General features: G+C 41.0%; 2 protein-coding genes across 6 annotated transcripts in view; one reads left to right on the top strand and one right to left on the bottom strand.

Annotated features, from left to right (window-relative positions):
- Nucleotides 1–5,910, bottom strand: part of ACADSB (acyl-CoA dehydrogenase short/branched chain) — a 39,154-nt gene extending 33,244 nt beyond the window's left edge. For both annotated transcript variants that reach the window (XM_082631966.1, XM_082631965.1), the window contains exon 1: nt 5,806–5,910. In XM_082631966.1, the coding sequence (XP_082488092.1) occupies nt 5,806–5,847 (42 nt within the window). In that variant the 5' untranslated portion in view covers nt 5,848–5,910. The remainder of the gene's footprint in view (nt 1–5,805) is intronic.
- Nucleotides 5,911–6,068: 158 nt separating this feature from the next.
- Nucleotides 6,069–21,491, top strand: IKZF5 (IKAROS family zinc finger 5). Of its 4 annotated transcripts, none has more exons than XM_082631993.1 (6): nt 6,078–6,179; nt 6,914–6,982; nt 7,693–7,841; nt 14,397–14,577; nt 16,630–16,812; nt 17,418–21,491. In XM_082631993.1, the coding sequence occupies exons 4-6, from the start codon at nt 14,445–14,447 to the stop codon at nt 18,359–18,361; spliced, it is 1,260 nt and encodes a 419-aa protein (XP_082488119.1). In that variant the 5' UTR covers nt 6,078–6,179; nt 6,914–6,982; nt 7,693–7,841; nt 14,397–14,444; the 3' UTR covers nt 18,362–21,491. The 4 variants fall into 4 exon arrangements, with proteins under 4 accessions (XP_082488118.1, XP_082488119.1, XP_082488120.1 ...); XM_082631994.1 differs by lacking the exon at nt 6,914–6,982 and adding an exon at nt 7,174–7,272 and having other exon boundaries at nt 6,079–6,179; XM_082631992.1 differs by lacking the exon at nt 6,914–6,982 and having other exon boundaries at nt 6,069–6,179.
- The last annotated feature ends 59 nt before the right edge of the window (nt 21,492–21,550 follow it).

Here is a 21,550-nt window from a genome sequence, read left to right as displayed (position 1 = left end):
GTTCAAATAAAAACCTGCACACAAATGTTCATGGCAGCTTTATTCACAATAGTCAAAAACTGGAAACAATCTGGATGTCTTTCAACAGGTGAATCGTTAAGCAACCATGGCATGTCCCTATCATGGTATGAGGACCCACATGGAACCTCAGATTCCGATAAAGATTATTCCAAGCCGAAGACATTTGAGATTCAACAGATGCAGAAAGAAGTCTTCTTATCTGACTGCGGGCTTTCTCTCTAGTTGCAGGGAGCGGGGGCTACTCCTCATTGCGGTGTGAGGGCTTCTCACTGTGGTGGTTTCTCTTGTTGCAGAGCACAGGCTCTAGGCGTGCAGGTTTTGGTAGCTGTGGCGCGTGGGCTCCAGAGCGCAGGCTCAGTAGTTGTGGCGCACGGGCTTAGTTGCTCCGTGGCACGTGGGATCTTCCTGGACCACGGCTCGAACCCAAGTCCCCTGCATTGGCAGGCGGATTCTTAAACACTGCGCCATCAGGGAAGTCCCCACACTGATCGTTTTGAATTAAAGATACTTAAGAAATAGCAGTGCAAGAAAGCTACTGACCTCCTCTGTCCCCCTGAAAACAGGAAATAATCTTCCCTGTGAAAGGCACTCTCCCTGTACCAGGAGGGTAGAAGGCATCCTCATCACCAGAGACAGGGAATTGAGGGCAGAGAAGGCTGTATAAACAAAGCTTGTTACTTCTTCACTAACTAGCTACCCCCAGCCCAAACCTCTTTTTCTTGTCAATTCTTCACAAATGTACTGTTTCTTTGTCTAAAGAGCATAAACGCTGCAGGTTTTGGTCACTTCTTTGAGTCTCATATTTTTTATGGGCTCCTTTAAGTACAAAATGTGTTTTTCTCCTGTTAATCTGTCATGCCAATTTAATTATTAGACCAGCTAAAGAACCTAGAAGGGAAAAGGGGAACAGTTTTCCTCCCCTATACTTATTAATGCTGTTTTATCCTCCAGGGTTTATATGTTCTTTTGTTCAGTAAATGACGCAATGCTTTTTTCCCTATGCCCTAATAGTTCAAGGACTCCCAGTCTTCTACTAAGCAAAACTTTACTGAATTCTGACTAAACCTGGGATGTCCATTTTAAGATCTGACTTAAGTACTGCATACCTGACTTTAGATTTTAAAAGTTGATCCTGGGACTTCCCTGGTGGCGCAGTGGTTAAGAATCCGCCTGCCAATGCAGGGGACACGGGTTCAAGCCCTGGTCCAGGAAGATCCCATAAGACACGGAGCAACTAAGCCTGTGCACCACAACTACTGAGCCTGCGCTCTAGAGCCTGCAAGCCACAACTACTGAAGCCTGCGTGCCTAGATCCCGTGCTCCGCAACGAGAAGCCACCACAATAAGATCGTGCACTGCAACCAAGAGTAGCCCCCGCTCGCTGAAACTAGAGAAAGCCCGTGTGCAGCAACGAAGACCCAACACAGCGCCCCCCCCGCCCCCAAAAGGTTGATCGTTTCTGTTTTCATATGCCCGAGCCAAAACTTTGGCACCAGAATCTCTCTAATCCATGCTTGCTTTCTCCCGAAACAGTAGCTTCTGTCCTCAGGTGTTCTCGAAAACTCCTAAACAGGTGACCTTTCCCTTCCATTAGCCTCAGGCTCCTCATCCCAGTACCAGTAGTTCCTAACAATATCACCACCTTCTAGAAGAGCACTGCCTCAGGAGTGGGCTAAATAAACCAAGACAGGGCACAGTGCCAGGAACCAGCATAAAGGAGACCTGTTTGCCTTCCGTGTGACCTTAGCCAAGTCAGCAAGTTCCCTTTCCCAAACTGCCAGTGTACAAAAACGAAACCAGAGACTAACTTCCCTTTATTTCCAGAGGAATCCTAAAAGATAGGATTATTAATGAACTTTTTTTTTTAATTGTGCAATTAACTTCGGTCCAATACCTTACCAGGTACTGGGAATTTCTTTGACCCACCCTCCTTTTCAGGGAAACCAGGCTGGTAGCAGAAAGAACAGTTAAGATAGAAGTAAGGACACCTGAGTTCCAGACCAGGTGTGGCATATTCCAGTGCCCCAGATGAATACCAAACTGAGTCAAGGGAGCACTAGAACCTCAGGCAGTTCTTCATGGTTCAATGGACCAAGTTCACTCGCTGCCTCAATTTTCAATCCGTATCTCCATAAATTGACCCTGGGTTAGGGGGCTGTATTTTGAACTTCTCAAAAAAACACTTGCCTCTGCTTTCCTTGGGTTGTTTCCTTTACGTGGCACAAACTCTGCTTGTACTTTTGCTCTTAGGACAGGACTGAAATATCCCTCTCCCTCTTTTGCTCCAATTCTGAATAAAGCATGTTTGTCACAAAGCCTCCTCTGATATCCTACATTTATTCTCCTTTTGCTTTGTCTTTCTTCAACATTTACCCAGAATGGTCTGTAATGTACTCCAAAGGCTGACTTGAACCCTCCGGTGCTTCCATTCCCTCAGACGCCCCACCACTCATCTGTGGCTTTGCCTGTCTCCTACTTCTCTAGCTCTTATTTTTCTGCTGGTCTCCGGATCCTCCTCCTGCCCAGCTTCCAAAACTCTCCAGGGGTACATTTTACTGACACTTTTTAAAGTCTAAAAGAGAATTAATTAATTTTCCTTCTGTTCCCCCTAAACTACGTTTCCTCCAGACATCCCAATCTTTGCCCATCACTAAGCCACTCCATTTAGAAAATGTGGAGTTCATCTAATTCTTCCATCTCAAGGTAATTATCAGCTCTTCTCAAGTCTTTATTAATGTATCTTCCTCGCTAACCGTCACTGGTACCGCCCTAGCTGAGGGCCTCATTACGCCACAGGTGAACGTTTGAAATGGGTCTAAGTGGTATCTGTGCTTTTGAGTTCCTTCTGCAAGCTACTGACCATTTAGCTTGTAAAACTCTTTGGCAAACAGCACCTCAGAATCTCAACTGCTCCTGTTGGAATCTTGAAGATCAATTCGTATAGTCAACAAACTGGGCACAGGAAATAGGTTGAGAGCTTTTTACCAGGTTGTAAGGAGAATGGTCCGTTCTTCCCACCCTTCTGGAGCACACAATAGTACAGGTCTACACCAGCGGTACTCAATCAGGGGCAATTTTGCCTTTGGTTGTCACAACTCCGGTGTGCTAAACATCCTACAGTGCACAGGACAGCCTCCCACAATTGAGAATTATTTGGCCTCAAATATCAACAGTGCCCAAATTGAGAAACCCTGGTCTAGCACTTAGGAAAAAAGGAATCAAGACAAATGGAGCCCAAGATAGGGTTAGTATTCGAGGATCCTGAGAGAAAGGAGAGAGAATCTTACGGCTGCCAGAGAAGATGTTTATAGTTAGTCTTCCTGGCACCAGAAAGAAGGATGGTGAACAAATTATAAAGAAACACTGTCATTTCTGTACTGATGAGTAATAACATTATAAATGATTGTGTTTTAGTAAACAAAAGGTCTGTTATGCGTGACTGTGGGCAACACTGTTTGGGCTACATGCACTGTTATAAGAACAAGTACGGACCTAACCCCTGAACATGACAGGGTCTTGCCAGCTGAATTCATTCCAATCCTCTGCAAACGTATCACATCAGCTATCCTGGCATAATTATTCCTCAAACAAGCAGAGTATACTCCTACCTCTACACCTGTGCTTATACAACCCTTGGCCTGGAATCTTCATTCCTCTGCGGCTTTACCTAAACCTAAGACATCCCTTCTTTTTTTTTTTTTTTTTTTTTTTTGCGGTACGCGGGCCTCTCACTGCTGTGGCCTCTCCCGTTGCGGAGCACAGGCTCCGGACGCGCAGGCTCAGCGGCCATGGCTCACGGGCCCAGCCGCTCCGCGGCATATGGGATCCTCCCGGACCGGGGCACGAACCCGTATCCCCTGCATCGAGCAGGCAGACTCTCAACCACTGCGCCACCAGGGAGGCCCTAAGACATCCCTTCTTTTGACGCTCAGTTCAAGCCCCGCCTCCTGTAGGCATACCTGTCCAAGCTATTTAATTAGCACTGGCAATATCTCATGCATGGCAATAATAAGCTAACGTTTAATGACAGCTGACTCTATGCTGGGCACTATTTTAAGTGATTCATACCTACATATGAATTAATTTAACCTTCACAACGACCCCATGGTATATGTACTATTATTCTCCCCATTTTACAGATCAAGAAACTAAGACCCAAAAGTGGTTAAGTAAGCTGCCCATGATTATACTAGTAGGAAGTGACAGAGCCGGGGTTCACACCTGAGCAATTAGCCTGCAGAACTCATGCTCTAAACCACTGTGCTATAGGCAACATGCCATCAATCACATTCGCTAACTTATGCAAAGGAGGTCTAAAAGCTAAGCAAGACTGAAAGCCACAATAAAACCAAAAATTCCAAACAACAGGTCTTTGATATCTCTGAGGAAGGGGAGGCAGGAGTGCATGAAGGTGAAATTTAGAAACAGACCAGAGTTAGAACACCAGCTTTAACACTTTCTAGTTGAGTGACTTTGAGCAAGTCACTTACTTAATCTTTTTCAGCGTGAGTCTCTGCATCTGAAAGATTAAACTACTTTTTAGAATGGTTGTGAGAATTAAATGAGATGATACAGGTGGGGCACCGAGCACATGCCTGCCACACAGTATGTGGTCAATAAATGCTGGCTCTAGAGCAAGAGGGACTCAAATTGTGAAATACGGGGGACTTTCTTTGCTAAACTATTACACAACAGTTATAAAATAGTATTAAAGAGTAATCATAAAAACGTATTTCTTTGCAACAATACACTAATATGATTTTACTAATTTCCTTAATGCCCCAAGCCTGTAAAAGAGTCAAACAACATTAATTATCTCTAAATTAATTATCTCTAATGAAACAAAAAGAACCTTGCCACTGGGCATCAGACTAAAACAGCAAAGAGCCTTTAACTCATCAAAGAGAAATGCAAATAAATATAAAAAGCAAACAACCAGCAGTGGGAAAATTCCCATAAAGTGTACCGACAAAGGGGAATGTATTCAAATATGCGACAGTTCTGGAAAGCATGCCATAAGATGAAGGGCTGAATGTTCAGTGTAATGAGAACCCGACGCCAAGAGCTGTGCAAGAATTAACAGTTTTTGCAGGTCCGGAGAGCAGAATTAGGTAAAACTGGATATTCCCGGGAGGCAGGTTTCAGTTCAAGTTCTAAGAAGTGAGACAGGAAAGGGTTCCCCAGTGCTACGGTGAGCCTAACCATGCAAGATGTAATGTCCCAGCTGTGAGATGAGGGGCAGAGGAAATTGTCTTTCTGGCCGGTAACTCCAACCAAGTCCGAGGTCCCTTCCTAACTTTGGAGCAGGGCGGAGGAATGGAGGACGGGCGAACAATGCACAGAATGAGACTGTGCTCGTATTTCAACAATCTTTTTGGGGAAGGGTTGGGCGGTGAAATGTAATCATTGGGGAAAAGCGACATCAGAGAAATGACATCTCTACCAAATGCCTCCAAAGATTCAAGACTCGGTAGCTTTCAGGACCCAGTGGCCTGCAAAAGATATCTTGCAGCCGTGTCTCTCCGACTCCATGCAAGGTGATTGCTCCGTCAAAGAAGCTTCTAGACCAGCCCCTAGCCCCCTTCTCACCAGCTGCCACTCCCAGCCCTCCTTACAGAAACTGAGGCCGGCTCGGCTAGAGGCCTGGAGAGGGGTCGGGGTCGTGGCCGGCCCGCGGTGAGGGGTCTGAGAGGGAGGGAAGCGCGGGTTCCGTCAGGGGAAGACCCCGCTGCCGGGGCCAAGGTCATCCGGGACCCCCAAGACGCCCGCTGCGAGCGCACTCACCAGCGCGCCGCCGCGCAGCAGCCGAACTGTGGCTCCCTCCATCTGCGGCCCAGGAAAAGCGCCGTCAAGGATCCCGGGAAGCAGCTCTGGCGCGCCTCCAGGCCGCACACCAATGCCTGGGGGCGGGTGGAGCCAGAGCCCCGCCCACACACACTCCCTAGTCCCGCCCCCTAGCCCTTACGGAAGGCCGAGAGAGACAAACAGCTCCCTCTCCGCTTTCGCCCTGCTCACGCGAGAGTTAGGAAAGGCCGTTGGGCGGTAAGTGAACAGGAGACACAACAAACATGGCGGCGGTGACGAAGACGGCGGGGGCGACGGCGACAGTAGCGGCGTTGAACAAGGCGGAAGGGGTTACTCGGTGCGGCTGTCAGGAGGTAAGTAGCTGGTTACCGGCTCGGACGGCGGTTACACGGCTGAGGAGAGCGGTTAAGGAGGAGAGCGGTTAAGAAGGAGCGGCGGGAGGAGAGAGCGGGGTGCTCGCGACGGGCTGACTCCGCCCTGAACTCAGCCTCAGGGAAGGGGCGGGCGTGGTCGGTTGGTCGGCGGGGGTCACGATCCAGGACCTTCCTGGCCCGAGCGCGGAGGTTGCGGTGTCTGGCCGCGGGAGCCCCGAGGAAGCGAGCGGTCCCTGCGGTGGCGTCGCCGTCTGGCAGGGGCTTGGCGGCTCCTGGGTAGGGAGTTGCCTCTCGCTCTGACAGGTGGTCGTGGTGGTGGGGGCGCCCCGAGGTTTGCGTCTTCACCGGCTCCCGGGGCCAGGGGATCAGCCGAGGTGCGCGTCTCCTAGGTGTTCCGAATCCTGGTGAGGATGCCGCCCCGACGCCAGTTCCGGGCTGTTCGTTGGGAGGACTTTTTAAAGCCTCCGTCTTTTATCTGACGGTCCTTCCTAGATCCGTTTCTACTGCTTGTGCACTCTAATTTTGGGGGAGATGTGAGGTTTGGGGACGATTTTGCAGCGAAGAACTGTTCAGGTTCGTGCAGGTTTTAAGTCTTTTAATAAACTGTCCGGCGTGCGAGTAGTCAAGCCATGCATCTAGTAAGTGCTCGGTAAATTGAATCTAAATAGAAGTTAAATCGGTTCCAGCTGCCACTAACCACGTGGCCCATTTAGTGTCCCCTTAGTGTGCTGTTTAGGCCCGAAGAGGAGTGACAAGTGGGAGAAGTAAAGCCGTTTTAAATGGTGAGCTCTACAGAACTTCAGTTTGGAAGAAACACAACTTCCTTAGAACAACTTTTTAAACGTCTGGACTAACAATTTTACAAATCCCGTTTAATTTTGGTTTATGTTGTGCATTCAACACAGCTACAGGTTAATACAAGTTTGGGAGTTTGTTACAGCGAATTGAGACGTTTTGTGTTTTTTGCCCCCAGGGGTCCCAAGTGTTTCCCAAGAAAACCCTAAGTGTTTTGAGTTGCGATAGAGAGGATAATAAAGATGGGAATCAAATGTGCTGTTATTGGGCGTGCCTGGTGGGTTTTCTTTTCTAAACCTTTTCTCACAAATGTTTCCCTGTGGGGCTAGGCTAGTACCTTGTTTTTATGCAATTGTAGCTGTTCAGCAGTACTAAGCCTGAGCCCCTGAGCCTTTTAGAAGTGTACTACGAACAAATGAAGTTAATAACTTAATTTGGAAAGACAGTAACATTTTTGCCAAAAAATGAAATCCACCAGTGGAAAAAAAAGGATAGTCGCACTGATGCATGTTACTCTTTGGTGATTATTTGGAGCTTTTGCTGAAGTGAACCTGCTGCTTTGTTGTTTGTCTGTTAGCTTAGTTTTCTTTTCTGGTAGTGGTAAAATTGGCACAAGTTATTTTATTAGCTTATTAAACCCGTAGATCCTAATTTTTTGTCACAAAGGTTTTGACTTGTGGTGTATTTTTCTTTGCAGACCTCTGTATGGCTTTTCAATTTTAGTTGAAATTCCCTCCATGGCCTTTTGGAGTCCTTTGGTGTATCTCCAGAGTAAATTTCGATTACTCTACATTTCATCCATGTTGGAGTGGCAAGAAAAAGGAGGAACTGATTTGGGGTGAAAAGGTTAGATTGTGTAACTCCTCTTTTTTATTTTTCCCAGCTTGTATTTATTTAAGTTTTACTTTTATATTATGTTTTCTGATTTCTCAGCACCTCATAATGTCCCTTTTTGCCTTCAGAGAATTGTTTTTTTTTTTGATGGTTATGTAATCAGAGGAAATGTGTTCTAATTCTTTTTGAAGTCCATGTTATTCTCTGTACAAACGAAACCTCATTTGTTAGACTTCTCCATTGATATGTATTCTATGGCAGAGTAAATCTTTCGGTGACCATGATTATTAAGCTATAAAAGTAAACACATTCAGTAGAACTGCAGTCACTTAATGTGTATAGGCCTGCCTAAACCCCAAATTAAGTTACTGTATAAGGAAATTAGTTGTTAGTTACCTTATGTTTAATAACCCTACCAGAAATGGTAGATGAATAAAATAGATCCTACTATTGCCTAATCATGTTGTTCTCAAAATCTAGAGTTTGGGAGGAGGGTAGGTTAAAGAGCCCTTTCTGGTTCTTATATCACCTCTATTTCATAGTTGTGGTTGTCTTCTAATTTGCATCATGATGCCGCTGCTTTACATTGTTTGCCCCTGGTTAAGAGGGGTTGGTTGTGTGAGTATTGATGGACAACTTCCCTTTTATGAGACTGAAGATCAGAGGACTTGAATATCAGAACCCAAGGAAGGTCAAGAACAGTTTAAGTTACCTGCTTAAAGGTAAAGAAGTTTTTGTGTTCTTTGGGGATATCAAAGCTTATTCCTCAACTGCTTCTTTCCTTCACTAGCGTGAGTGGTCTCTGGTTGTTTTCTAAGAACCTTATTTGTGAGTTTTGAATGGATAGTTTGGGAGAGCTATTGGCATAAAAATAATTTAGGTGCATTCTAGCCAGTTTCTTTATACACATGTATCTATACCCCATGGAATACCATACCAACTTAACTTTAATCAGAGGGGTCACAGGGAGGACTCAGAAATTTTGCTGTATCATAAGAAATGATAATCATAAAGTACGGGAATGAGAGCATTATCGTTTGCTGATTCCTAACGTAGATTTTTATGTTACATTCACAAAGGTTTTAAAATTTATCACTGTCTTAGATGCATCTCCAGATACCAGTTAATTTATGGAGTTCTTAGATTAAACATTTGGTCCTAAGACTGATGATTACTTTATTAAAGACAGGAAGATAGTTTGGATGCAAAACTTTTTTTTTTTTTATATCAAGAAGTCTTCTGTAGTTTCAGAATTATTCTTTTTCTATTTATTGTGCTTAGAAATACTGACTTGAGATGGAGAAAGCTGGGGTTTGAACCATAGAGTCCATCCGGATTTAGGCATCTTTCATGCATACTCATCTGTTGTGCAGACTAGAGCTCTGCAAGGGCCTGTAATGCTGCATGGTGGGGAGGTGATATAGGTCAAGTGGACACAAAAATGCTTAGGGATGGGAAGACAAATTTTAAATCATTGCAGAATGTCTACAACTATAAACCATATCAATATATTTAAAATTCTTAAGAATAGAGTTTCTCTCAAGTTTACAATGTTATCTTCCCTTTTTTCATTGGCATCCTTTATTGTTGTTGTTTTTTTAAGTCCATCATGCATTTTGATTGAAAATCGGCATACAATTTTTGGCGGGGAGCACAGTGAAACTTACAATGTGACAATGTGATAATAGCCAAGACTGTCAAAATATGCCAGTCGTTCTCTGTGATTAGGCTTATTTGAGTTCTTAAAACTTGAGATGCATGTATAAAAATATCATTTTCTTCTTCATGGCAGTCCTGTGCCTTTTTTTTCTGCATTATCACATGTACCTTAGCAGTGTTATGCTTTCTAATCAGGATTTGGTAAGATTGATCTTGCTTATTGAAGCCTATCAAAGTATGTTCAGATATTTTCCAGTGGCAACATCAGTTTTCATGTGAACTGATTGGCAAGAGGTGATGCAGAGTTGCAATGAAATACCAGGATTTCTTTCTAAATTATATAGCTTTTATAATTAGGACACAGACAATCTGTAGGGCCTTACAGCGTTTACAATTTAAGAAACAACTTCCCAGATCTTACTCTTTTCTTTTTTGGGGGGGGTGGGGGGAGAGGTATCTCCCTGTCCTTACACCTTTTATTACTTTTTTCCTTTTTATATTGTGGGGTCTTTACCTGCTTCAGTACTGTGTTGAAGAGCTGTAGTGATGCAAGCATGCTTGCCTTCTTGATTCTAAAGGGAATGCATCTGAATTTTCTCCATTAATGGTGATGTAGATTTTTGGAAGCTAGCCTGTAGCAGCTTGAGGAAGTGAAAACATTCTAAGTTGGAGTAAATAACTGCTCTGTTGTTTCCTTGCACCCAGTGTTGCCATTGATACTCAATATCTGATTGCTTTTCCTATGTGGATGGGCTGCTCTTCCTCACTAGAAAGTTTCATATTATTCTCTTTGTCCTTGAGATTTTAAAATTTCACAATAATGTGTCTAAGTGTTATTTACTGTTATATATTCTATTTTGCACTCTATGAACCCTTTCAGATGGAATTAAAAGAAATCTTTAATTCTGGAAATTTCTTGATCATTTTTTTAAAAAGCATTTCTCTTCTTTATTTTCTCTGTCTTTTTGGAATTCATTCTTCATCTTTATCTGCTATATTTCTTACCTTTTTATGTATACTTTTACATTGCTCCCCATCCCTGTATGTTTTGAGGTGTGGGGTTTCTTTTTCAGTTTTATTGAGATATAATCTTATTATAGATTATTTTTTAATCTTATTCTTGATAATCTTTTTCATTGGAGCCGACTGGCTCACTTTTTTTCCCCCTAACCAGAGGGCAAATTTTAAAGGAGAAATAATCAGCAGAATCAAGTATAGTCATAAAACAAATACTAATCAGTGATTAGGAAACAGAAGAGCAGTTCAAGTCAACAAGGTAAGATGGGAAAAAAGCAACTGAAACAGACGTGTTCAGAAACCAGCAGTGATCCTTAAGATTGATAAAGCAGAGCCAGACTAAAGCAAGTGGTTTAAAGAGGTGGCCTAAAAGAGTGAAATAAGAAGAGATGAGTTTTGGGAAATTGTAAATTGATTTGGGAAATTGCAAATCGGGATATATGAATAATTGAGACTAAGGTGGACCATGTTTGTTTCATTGTAACTAAAAAAGAGATATATACAATGGTAGCATAAGACACTTGGAATCTGGGACAGTGAGGAATTTCTTAATCCAAGGTATAACCATTTTTGCCTGCAGAAATAGGTACTGTCGTCTGAGAACATGCCATAAACTACACATCTTGTGAGATACTTTACACTTATCTGTAAAACTTAAAACAGCACTGCAAACTGGTATTATTATCTCATTTTACAAAGTAGGAAACTAAGGCTAGAGAAGACCCTGTTCAGAGTCTTTAAGCTAGTAAGTTTGACCTAATACCATAATATTCTGTTGATCCAGAGGACAGATTTTCAGTAGCTTCAACTTTCTAGAAAACAGTGAAAAGAGATAGTAATAATAATAAACCCCTAGGCATCTTCTAAGAAGGGAGGAAAGGAACTATTCGTACATGTTGCATCAAGAAAAGTGAGAATTTGGTCACCTGCAGGTTCTTATTTGGCTAAATGTGTTCAGAGTAAAGAACAAATTAAATGTAAGAAGAGAGGAAGACAAATACGAAAGTAAAATATATCAGTCTGGGGCCAGTAAACAAGGGAAACCAAAACTAGTCCTGTGTTCCTTATTAGATCCTAATAAGGAACTAATTGTTATACAGTTCAGTGATCTATAGTAGCAACACAGTCAAGGTAGTCTGTTTCCAGTAGATTTCTAGTTAAGTCAATTAAAATAGAAGTCTTGGGCTTCCCTGGTGGCGCAGTGGTTGAGAGTCCGCCTGCCGATGCAGGGGACACGGGTTCGTGCCCCGGTCTGGGAAGATCCCACATGCGGTGGAGCGGCTGGGCCCGTGAGCCATGGCCGCTGAGCCTGCGCGTCCAGAGCCTGTGCTCCGCAACGGGAGAGGCCACAACAGTGAGAGGCCCGCGTACCGCAAAAAAAAAAAAAAAATATATAGAAGTCTTAGTTCTTAAAATGTTGATCAAGCTTTTGTTAATTAGAAAATGTGCTTTTATCTCATTTCCACAGCTCCACATTTCTTGCCGCTGAAAAACTTAGGCTGAAAAGGACCCAGAGTAGTCCAAATATTCTTGAAGAAGAAAAACAACTGGTGGACTTAAATTACTGAGATATTAAGATTTTTATTATTAAGACTGTGTGGTGTTAGTGTGAGGATAGACAAAAATAGACCAGTGGAACAGAATAGAGAATCCAGAAGTAGAATCACATATATAATCACCTGATTTAGAAAGGTGATAAAAGAGTCTAGTGGAGAAAGGCTGGTCTATTAAATGCATGTTGTTAGGACAGTTGGATGTCTCCTTGGGGAAAAAAGTATATTTTGATTCTTACTTCACCATACACAAAGCTCAATTCCAGATAAAAATATGAAAGTTAAAAAAAGTAATAAAATTTTTAGAAGAAAATACAGAAGAACACCTTCATGTAAAATATAGGCAAGGACACCAACAACTAACTGTAAAGGGCGGGGTGGGGGGGAATGGGTAAATTGGACTATATTAAGAATGTCGGTTCATCAAAAGTTACCATTAAGAAAATGAAAAGGTGGCAACCACAGAGTGGGAGAAGTACTTAACATATACATATCTAATAAAGAACCCATATCCAGAATATTAGACGAACTCTTACATATTACTTAGAAAAAGATGGACAACCTAATAGAAAAATGAACGTGAACAGATACTTCACTGGGTATGAAATAGAGGTTATAGTGGATAATTGAAGTACACAGCTTAATTAATTGTCAAGCTATACAAATTAAAACCAGTGTGATACCACTGTACACCCACCAGGGTGGCTAAGATGAAAAAGGCAAAAAATACCTGAGTGTTGGTGAGGACGTGTAGCAACAAAACTCTTGTCCCCCACTGGTGGGAGTGTAAATTGGTACAGTCACTTTGAAAAATGATTTGGCATTATCTAAAGCTGAATATATGCATATCTGGTGGCCCAGCAATTTCAGAAGTCAGGGTTGTGGAGCCCTTGCTGGTGCACGGGGGTGGGGGTGGGGATTAGTACTGGAAGGGTGCACGGGGGGCCCCTGGGATGCTGGTAGCCTTCTGTTTCTTGACATGGGTGCTGATTTTAGGGATGTGTTCATTTTGTGATGATTCACCGAGCTCTACCTTTAGGATTGATGTGCTTTTCTGTGTGTATGTTATGCTTTGAGAAAAATTTATGCATATATACAGAGAAGTGACTAATCATTGGCTTTAAGTGCCTACTACTGGCTATTAAAGATGAGAACTTTTTTAGATAGTAAATTACTCATTAAATGGTTGGGTTTAGGGAAAGAAATTTTTAGCATATGGCATATTTAAGAAGACCATATACATTTACATAAATATATTTTTATTGGAAGAAAAAGACCTGTTGTCTCCTAGGTGCTAGACTCCCTCAGCTTGTTCTTACTAGGAAACTTTTTGGTTATTTGATTTGCGAATTTGGGCTATAAACCTGTGTGAGGACCAGTTTCGTTTATGACTACAAAATCTGACATGAGGCTTATTCTCTGTACATCAGCATCAGGGATTTTTTTCTTTAATTTTTTTTTTTTTTCCTTATTCTCAGAATGAGTAGGATGCTGGGTGGTGGTAGAAGTAGGGATTTGGATTTCTAGGGCAGGGGTCAGGAAACTGTAGCCCATAGGCCAAACCTGGCTCTGTTCCTGTTTTCGTAAAGCTTTATTGGAACACGGTCACACTTATTCCTTTACATAGTGTCTGTGGCTGCTTTTAGCTATAGTGACAGTTGAGTGGTTGCAGCTGAGACCACATGACCTGCAAAGGCTAAAATATTTACTGTCTGGTCTTTTACAGAAAGTTTGCCACCCCCTGTTGTAGATCACCTACTTCTAGAGTACTCATTCATGTGAACCCTATGTTTTAAGAGCCTTTGCTGTCTGATATGATAGTCACTAGCCACATGTAGCTATTTCACTTTTAAATTAATAAAATAAGAAACTCAAGTCATTTGTATTAGCGACATTTAAGCCCTCAGTAGCTACATGTGGCTTGTAGCGGCTGGATTGGACACGCAGATGTGCTCCATGTCCGTCATCCACAAATTCTCTGCAACAGCCCCGACCGAGCCACTTGGTTTCTCTGCCGTCTCATTCATTGATAATCCCTGCTGATATGCCTGTTTCTTTCCTCTGAATTTATTTTCTCTTTTTTCCTCTCTTTTTAATTTCTTTCTATCCTCTAAAAACTAAGTTTGAATCCCAGTTTATTTAAATATTAAATATATTGTTCACCACTTTGTGTTTCTTTAGTTCATCAGGAAGATTATAAGATACTTAAAGGCGGGGACTGTGTTCTCTGTTGCTTTGTAGTGCCTGGCACATAATAATCTTTGTCACTGTTGTTGTTTTAATATGTACTGTATCTCCCTAAATAATGTAAAATTATTTCATTTTTTTTCCCCTGTAGGTATAACGAACTGTAAACTAAAAAAAAAAAAAAAAATCAAAAGCAAAGATGGGTGAAAAGAAACCAGAGCCTTTGGACTTCGTGAAAGATTTCCAGGAATACCTGACTCAGCAGACCCATCATGTCAACATGATTTCTGGATCAGTTAGTGGGGACAAAGAAGCAGAGGCTCTTCAGGGAGGTAGACTCATCTTAATACTATTACATTATTCACTTTTTACAAATATATTAGTGTTTGTGTGTCATTACCCGTAGTATGAAGCCCACTACTGTTCACTAATGTGAATCATTCCATTTTTCCTAGAAAGATATGGGCAGTTTTTTTTCCCTTCTTTAAACATGTCAAGTTTTTGCTGAGGGAAAGTAAAGCTCCAGCAGGGCTTACCGTGGCCCAGAGATGCATTATGGTCTTGGGGTTCTAAATTCCCTTCCCATTCTCCCGGTTCTGTTAGCTAACAGCAGACAAGGAACCAAAAGGGGGTCCAGCTTCATTACATAAGGGGTTTGGCCATTAGGAAATCTGGGTTGGACCTGAGACAAAATAGGGGTTTCTGTTTCTTCTCTTAAAATGAAGAGAAGGCCAACCATGTATACCCACCTAGGAGGAGAAACCAGAAGAGAAAGCAGTGACCTACCTGAGCCTATTCTACCTGACCTACAGTAGATAGACTGTCTGGTTTGCTTACCACACCAAGACTGGAATCTATTTCTGAACTTAGCTCAGGAGGTAGCAAACTACAGGCAGTGGGCCCCATCTGGACTGCTGTTTTTACACGACCTGCAAGCTCAGAGTGGTTTCTACACTTTTAAATGGTTGGGGTGGGGGGGGAACAAAAGAAAAATAATGTCATGACATGAAAATTATATGAAATTCCAACTTTAGCATCCATAAATAAAGTCTTATTGAAACATAGCCATGCTTGCTAGTTTACCTGTTTTCTATAGCTGTTTTTGAGTTACAATAGCAGAGTTGAGTAGCTGGGATAGAGACCATGTGACCCACAAAGCCTAAAGTATTTGCTATCTGACCTTTATAGGAAAATTTGCTAAACCTTGACCTAGGTGGTCTAGGGCCTTATAATCCAGGGACCAGCAACAGCAGAGACCAGGACCCTTGACCTAGATGGTTTAGGGCCTTGTAATCCAGGGACCAGCAACAGCGGAGACCAGGCATCACCTGGGAGCTTGTGAGAGGTGCAAAGCGTCAACGTGCCACCCCAAATCTACTGAATCAGAAGCTGTATTTTAATACGATCCCCAAGTGATTTCGTATACACGTTCTGTTTCGGGAGTTACTGGCTTGGGAAAGCAATGGGAGAAGGGGGGACACTGAGCCTTGCTGTGCCTCCAATGCAACGGGCCTGTTGGATGTTGGACTTGCACCAACCAGCAAAGTCACTTCTCCTCGTGAAGGACAGAGGAAACAGTAGAGCAAAGGGCTTGAATTGTCTGCACCTGCACTGCTGCCGCCGGCAGGTGGGGTAGAAGTGCTTTTCCCACGAAGCTGTAGGAACAGACATTTCCCTCTGAGTACTTTAGGGTACGATTCCCGGGCTGAGGTCCAAGAGAGCAGGTTGTAGTCCCCCGTCCGTTGGTTTTCCAGATTATGAGCGCTTGCCCCTTCAGTTTCTTTATCTATACAAGGAAGTCGTTTGATTAGGTTAAAAGCAAACAGCCAAACACCTCTTAACTCTGAAATTCTTACAGATCATTAACATTCAGAGGTAGCAGAGACAACATTTCCCTATATGTGCTTAATTAGAATTTTAAGATCCTAAATGCAACCCAGAATCTAGAACATACGTGTAAGCTGAGTGGAACAGCAAAACTCAACATTAATTGTTTTAGATGAAATAGATGAGGATTTTGGGAGATGATCATGATTGCCCATTGTGTTTGTAGAAGTGGCTAGAAGCTTAAACATGTGTAACTGCCATCACTGTTTACCCCCCTGTCTCCTTACCTGTCAAATAAATACCATACCCTGTTACCTTCCTCAAAAGTATGTTGAGGACTGATATAATTTATGTGTTAGTAATTTGAAATCTCCCTAATAGAATGCTGCTTTTGTATAAAGTTAACCTCAGTTCAGAAAGACTGTGATTTTTGTGCCTTTAACTTTTGTGCTAAGCAAACGGTCAATTTATGAAAGATTTTCTACCACTCAACACTAAATTGCTAAATTGAGTTGATTCTGAGACGCATAATTTCTTTTGCTGTACTTTGTTTATAGCTGGAACAGATGGTGATCAGAATGGACTTGATCACCCATCTGTTGAAGTTTCCCTGGATGAAAACTCAGGAATGTTAGTAGACGGGTTTGAAAGGACCTTTGATGGGAAGCTCAAGTGTCGGTACTGCAACTATGCCAGCAAAGGCACCGCACGGCTCATTGAACACATTAGAATCCACACAGGTAACGGGGAGGTGGCTGGAGAGGGCATTTCTTTACGGGCAGGTTGATCTATCCTATAAATAGTTGTGGTAGTTTGAAAATGAAGGTGGATGTAAGGTTTGAATAAATGGAGAAGTGACTCCATTTTTACACAGCAATAGAATATAGCATACAAGGAAATGAGGCCCCTTGTACAGCTTCCCTTTCCTTAGCCATCTTCCTTCTTAATCTAAATAATCTCAGCATCTGTCTGCTTCTCAGTTGGGCAGGTTAATGCTGAAGACAGCATGAAGTGATAAAATGTTTTTATCTTTATCCTTACTAAGTACGTTTCCTTTGCAGACCAGGGAAAAGGTTTCTGTACGGTTGCAGGCTACCCTGCTAACCCTCAGATGTCACCTTAGCCATCCCTTCTGTGAAAGGGATTCATTCCACTAGTCAATATAGTATAAAGGTTGTTATATGCAGGTTTCTTAATAAATTTTAATAATTTTTTTGCAAATGTGTTATTCTGAAAAGCATTTTATTTTTTGATCAATTTCTGAATCTAATGAATGGACAAAATATGAAACTTTTCATAAATGAGCTACTCTTGCAGTTTCTCCCCCATTTTTCTTTTTAAACAGGTGAGAAACCTCATAGATGTCACTTATGTCCATTTGCATCTGCTTATGAGCGTCATCTGGAAGCCCATATGCGTTCCCATACAGGAGAAAAACCATATAAATGTGAATTGTGTTCCTTCCGCTGCAGTGATCGAAGTAACCTGTCCCATCACCGAAGGCGCAAGCATAAAATGGTACCAATTAAAGGTACTAGGTCTTCCTTAAGTAGCAAGAAGATGTGGGGGGTTTTACAGAAGAAAACAAGCAATCTGGGCTATAGCAGACGAGCACTAATCAACTTAAGCCCACCTTCCATGGTGGTTCAGAAGCCAGACTACCTTAATGACTTTACCCATGAAATCCCGAATATCCAGACTGACTCCTATGAAAGTATGGCAAAAACCACACCGGCTGGTGGCCTGCCAAGGGACCCCCAAGAACTCATGGTTGACAACCCTTTGAACCAGCTGTCAACTCTCGCAGGACAGTTGTCCAGTTTGCCGCCTGAAAACCAAAACCCCACATCCCCTGATGTAGTTCCCTGCCCTGATGAGAAGCCTTTCATGATGCAGCAGCCCTCTGCTCAAGCAGTAGTTTCTGCCGTGTCAGCCAGTATTCCTCCGAGCTCCTCTCCCACTAGCCCCGAAGCTCGGCCATCACATAGTCAGAGGAACTATAGTCCGGTGGCAGGTCCGAGCAGTGAACCAAGTGCTCACACGAGTACTCCCAGCATGGGAAACAGTCAGCCGAGCACTCCGGCTCCAGCCCTGCCGGTCCAGGACCCTCAGCTTCTTCACCACTGCCAGCACTGTGATGTGTACTTTGCCGACAATGTCCTTTACACCATTCATATGGGCTGCCATGGGTATGAAAATCCTTTTCAGTGTAACATATGTGGGTGCAAATGTCAAAACAGGTATGAGTTTGCCTGTCATTTTGCAAGAGGGCAACATAACCAACACTGATGGAAAACAACCACTTACGCTTTACTTGGTTTGCCTTTTCGTGGTTTGTAGTTTACTGTTGTTTTCTGCAGGGGAGGGGTGGGGGGTGTCATCCCTATTAAGGTGTTGGCCAATTTAAAGTCTATACATAGTATAAATTTGACAGTGGAAGCAAAATTTCCTTTTTTTTTTTTCCCCATAAAAACCTCATCAGGGTCTTTTATGTTTTAGAACAGTTGGACACGTTGGTGTCTGTTTTTTCCTTTCATTTAGACATTTGAGAATTGGAGTGCAATGATAATCTTACAAGTAGTCATTTAAATTTCTCACATTGATGGTCCATAAAAACTTCAAGGCTGGTAGGTGCCCTTGGTATTTCAACATCTACACTGCAGCCAGATGTTATTTCTGCCATAATTTCAAAATGGTAAATTACTTTCTCTTACAAAATCTGTTACAACTTACTTCAGTGTTTAGTGGAGGAATTGCCTTTAAAATTGCCCTGAATTAAAAACTATTTAGTTAACATAGCTTAGTTGAATCAGTAGTTTAATTTCACCTGATAATAGTAAAGCAATTTCAGTTTAGTAAATCTTTCTTTTTTCCATAAGGGAAAATATAAAACATTTAATTCTGTTAAAGTTATAAAAATGAGGTAAAAGTTCTGAAAAGAAATGAAACTTAAGACTTGAAATTGAAAATGGAGTTTAATATTTAAAATACCTGCCTATTCAACTTGTAGTTTAAACATACAGCAATTTTCCATTGGATTCTTTTTATTATACTTGTAATTTATTTTAAAAACTACAGGTAAATACATAAGAACGCTAGAAATATCAGAGGATTATCTATGAAGATGCCTTTTTTCCTTTTAATCTGAACTGTTCATTTAAATCTTCAGTCTGATGTTACACGTGAGGTTGATAACTATACTGAGAATCTGCTATTCCTCCTATTCCTTTGATGACCAAAGAGGTACAGTGGAAGTCATCCATCTTATTCCTAGGAAATGCGGTCCTTCCCCCAAAAATCTGAAGTTTCCTTTTCCTGCCTTCTATCCATTTATTGCCCATAATTTTCAAGAAAAGGTAGGTATAGAAACACATGGGAAAAGGTGATGGTGAAGTGGTATTTACAAAAATGAGAACATATGTCCAAAACGAATTCTAGACTCCTCTTCAGAATTGGCCATTTAAGATATTTTCTGTGAATTCAAGTTGTAATGCTTATTTGCAGTTTTACCAGTCTTTAATGTACAGCAAGAAAACTATATAAAACTGTGAATCGAATCGTCATTAGTAGAAGAGGATAAAAAAACGTGTGGAAATAGATATAAAAATGCATTTAAACATGGTATTTGTTTACAAAAGTAAAACTTGCTATATAAATCCACAGTAATTAATTTTGATTAGGAGGCTGTTTTTGTGTAATAACTAGCGTACTCTGAGGACAGCTTGGTCAAACAATAAAATATATTGTGACTAACTGTTGGTTTCTGTGTACTTTGCAAAATTTTTATTTTTAATTTGGTTCAAATCTTGAAAGTTACTAATTGGCTTCTTAAGCAAGTATTCTAACTATTAAGCATTATAACTAAGAAGGACTTCTACACTTAATAGTAAGTGAAAGGGTAATGTTGATGGTGTAAGTCCACAAAAACCCCCAAGTGCCAAGTTAGTGCGTCTTCTGCCCTCCCTTCCCAATGCTAGAAAGCCATTAAAATGAGTTCTGTGGTTTAATATCCAATCTAAACGAATCTCCATCGCATTGTTGAAAAAGCAGCATCAAGGAGTTTCTGCAAACAAATCTTGTCAATCTGAGGCTTGTGAATCTAAAGTCTGCAGCCTGTTCTGCTCTGTTGCTTGGAGCGCTCACTGCTCAGATCACTTTTAGTGCAGCCATTTCCAAATGTGTAACTTGGCCCTCGTATGTATATATTGTCAGAAACAAGTTGCTGTCATTTGGAAGCTTTTGTGGTTATTTTTTTCTTCTATTTTATTCTTCATATAAAAGCAATACCACAAAATAGAAAATGAAAGTTTTCATTAAACAAAAAAGAACTCTCATGTTAAAACCAGTTTATTTACTGTATATTCTGGGCCAAATAGTGACAAATACATTTTTTTCTGAGAACTAAAGAGATGTTTTGAAAGTACATTTAGTTCAAACAGATTTTTTTTCACAATTGCAAACTAGAATGTATAATTTTAAAATTCCTAGGACTTAAAGAGCACAGTTGTATTCCAAAGGTATCGATGCTTGAAAGCTGTAGTTAATTCTAAATGCACTAAAGTTTTTGAAGCAAATCTACCTTAGAAACTTTTTTAGTATTGTATTTCTAAAAATATTTAGGATTTTATTTAAATTTTTTGTGAGTTAAATTCTGTATTGGAAAGATGTTAGTATCTTCTATTAAGTATTGAATATGTTTCTCCCATTTTATTTTTAATCAAATATTTTATAGAAATGAGTTCAGAAAAGTTTAACATGCACTATTTATAATACTTTGCTGTTAACAGGCAATGTTCTGAAACTAAATTTATTTTTGTTCAGTGAACATAAGTTTAGATGTTTAAAGTTGGTAGATACTTTATCTCCACTAATATTTTTTTTAAGAAACTGTGAAGAGATTAACAGGGAGTAATTTTATTTCAGATTTTATGAATATAGTATGTAGCTACAACTTCTTGAAATTCAAGTAAAGGCTAGACTTTTACTTTGAAAAAATTTCACTGGATATTTTCCAGTGCTATTTCATTTTAGAAATAAGTGTTTGCCATTCATCTGCAGAACTGTTTGACAAAGGGAATATTACTAAAAAAATGTTCAGAGATAAACCTCATTTAAGTTCTACAAAAATATTTATCAAATGGATATATTATTTTTTTAAAAATTCCCTGCTAAGGACTTTTCATTAAGTAGTCTTAGAGGGTATATGGTTTCTAGAACTTGGTTTTGTTAATATGTACTTTGATGTCAAGAACGTATTTTATATGTAAAACATAAAACTTGAGTATGGTTGCAAAACACACTATTGTTTAGGGATTCCAGAAAGCAGTTTAATGCTGAAATAACTCTATCTAGTATGTAGTTCATATTGTGAATGAAGCTCTGCTTTTGTAATATATGAATAAAAAATAACACTTTCTAATGATCTCGATTTTTCTTTTTTGAAAACTACGATCCAATTTTTAAAATAATTTTCCAGTG

This window comes from Mesoplodon mirus, assembly GCF_964341445.2.
Source record: "Mesoplodon mirus genome assembly, chromosome: 2".
Taxonomy (NCBI): Eukaryota; Metazoa; Chordata; class Mammalia; order Artiodactyla; family Ziphiidae; genus Mesoplodon; species Mesoplodon mirus.
The sequence above is the reverse complement of the archived record's forward strand: the minus strand, read 5'-3'. Positions and strand labels throughout refer to the sequence as shown.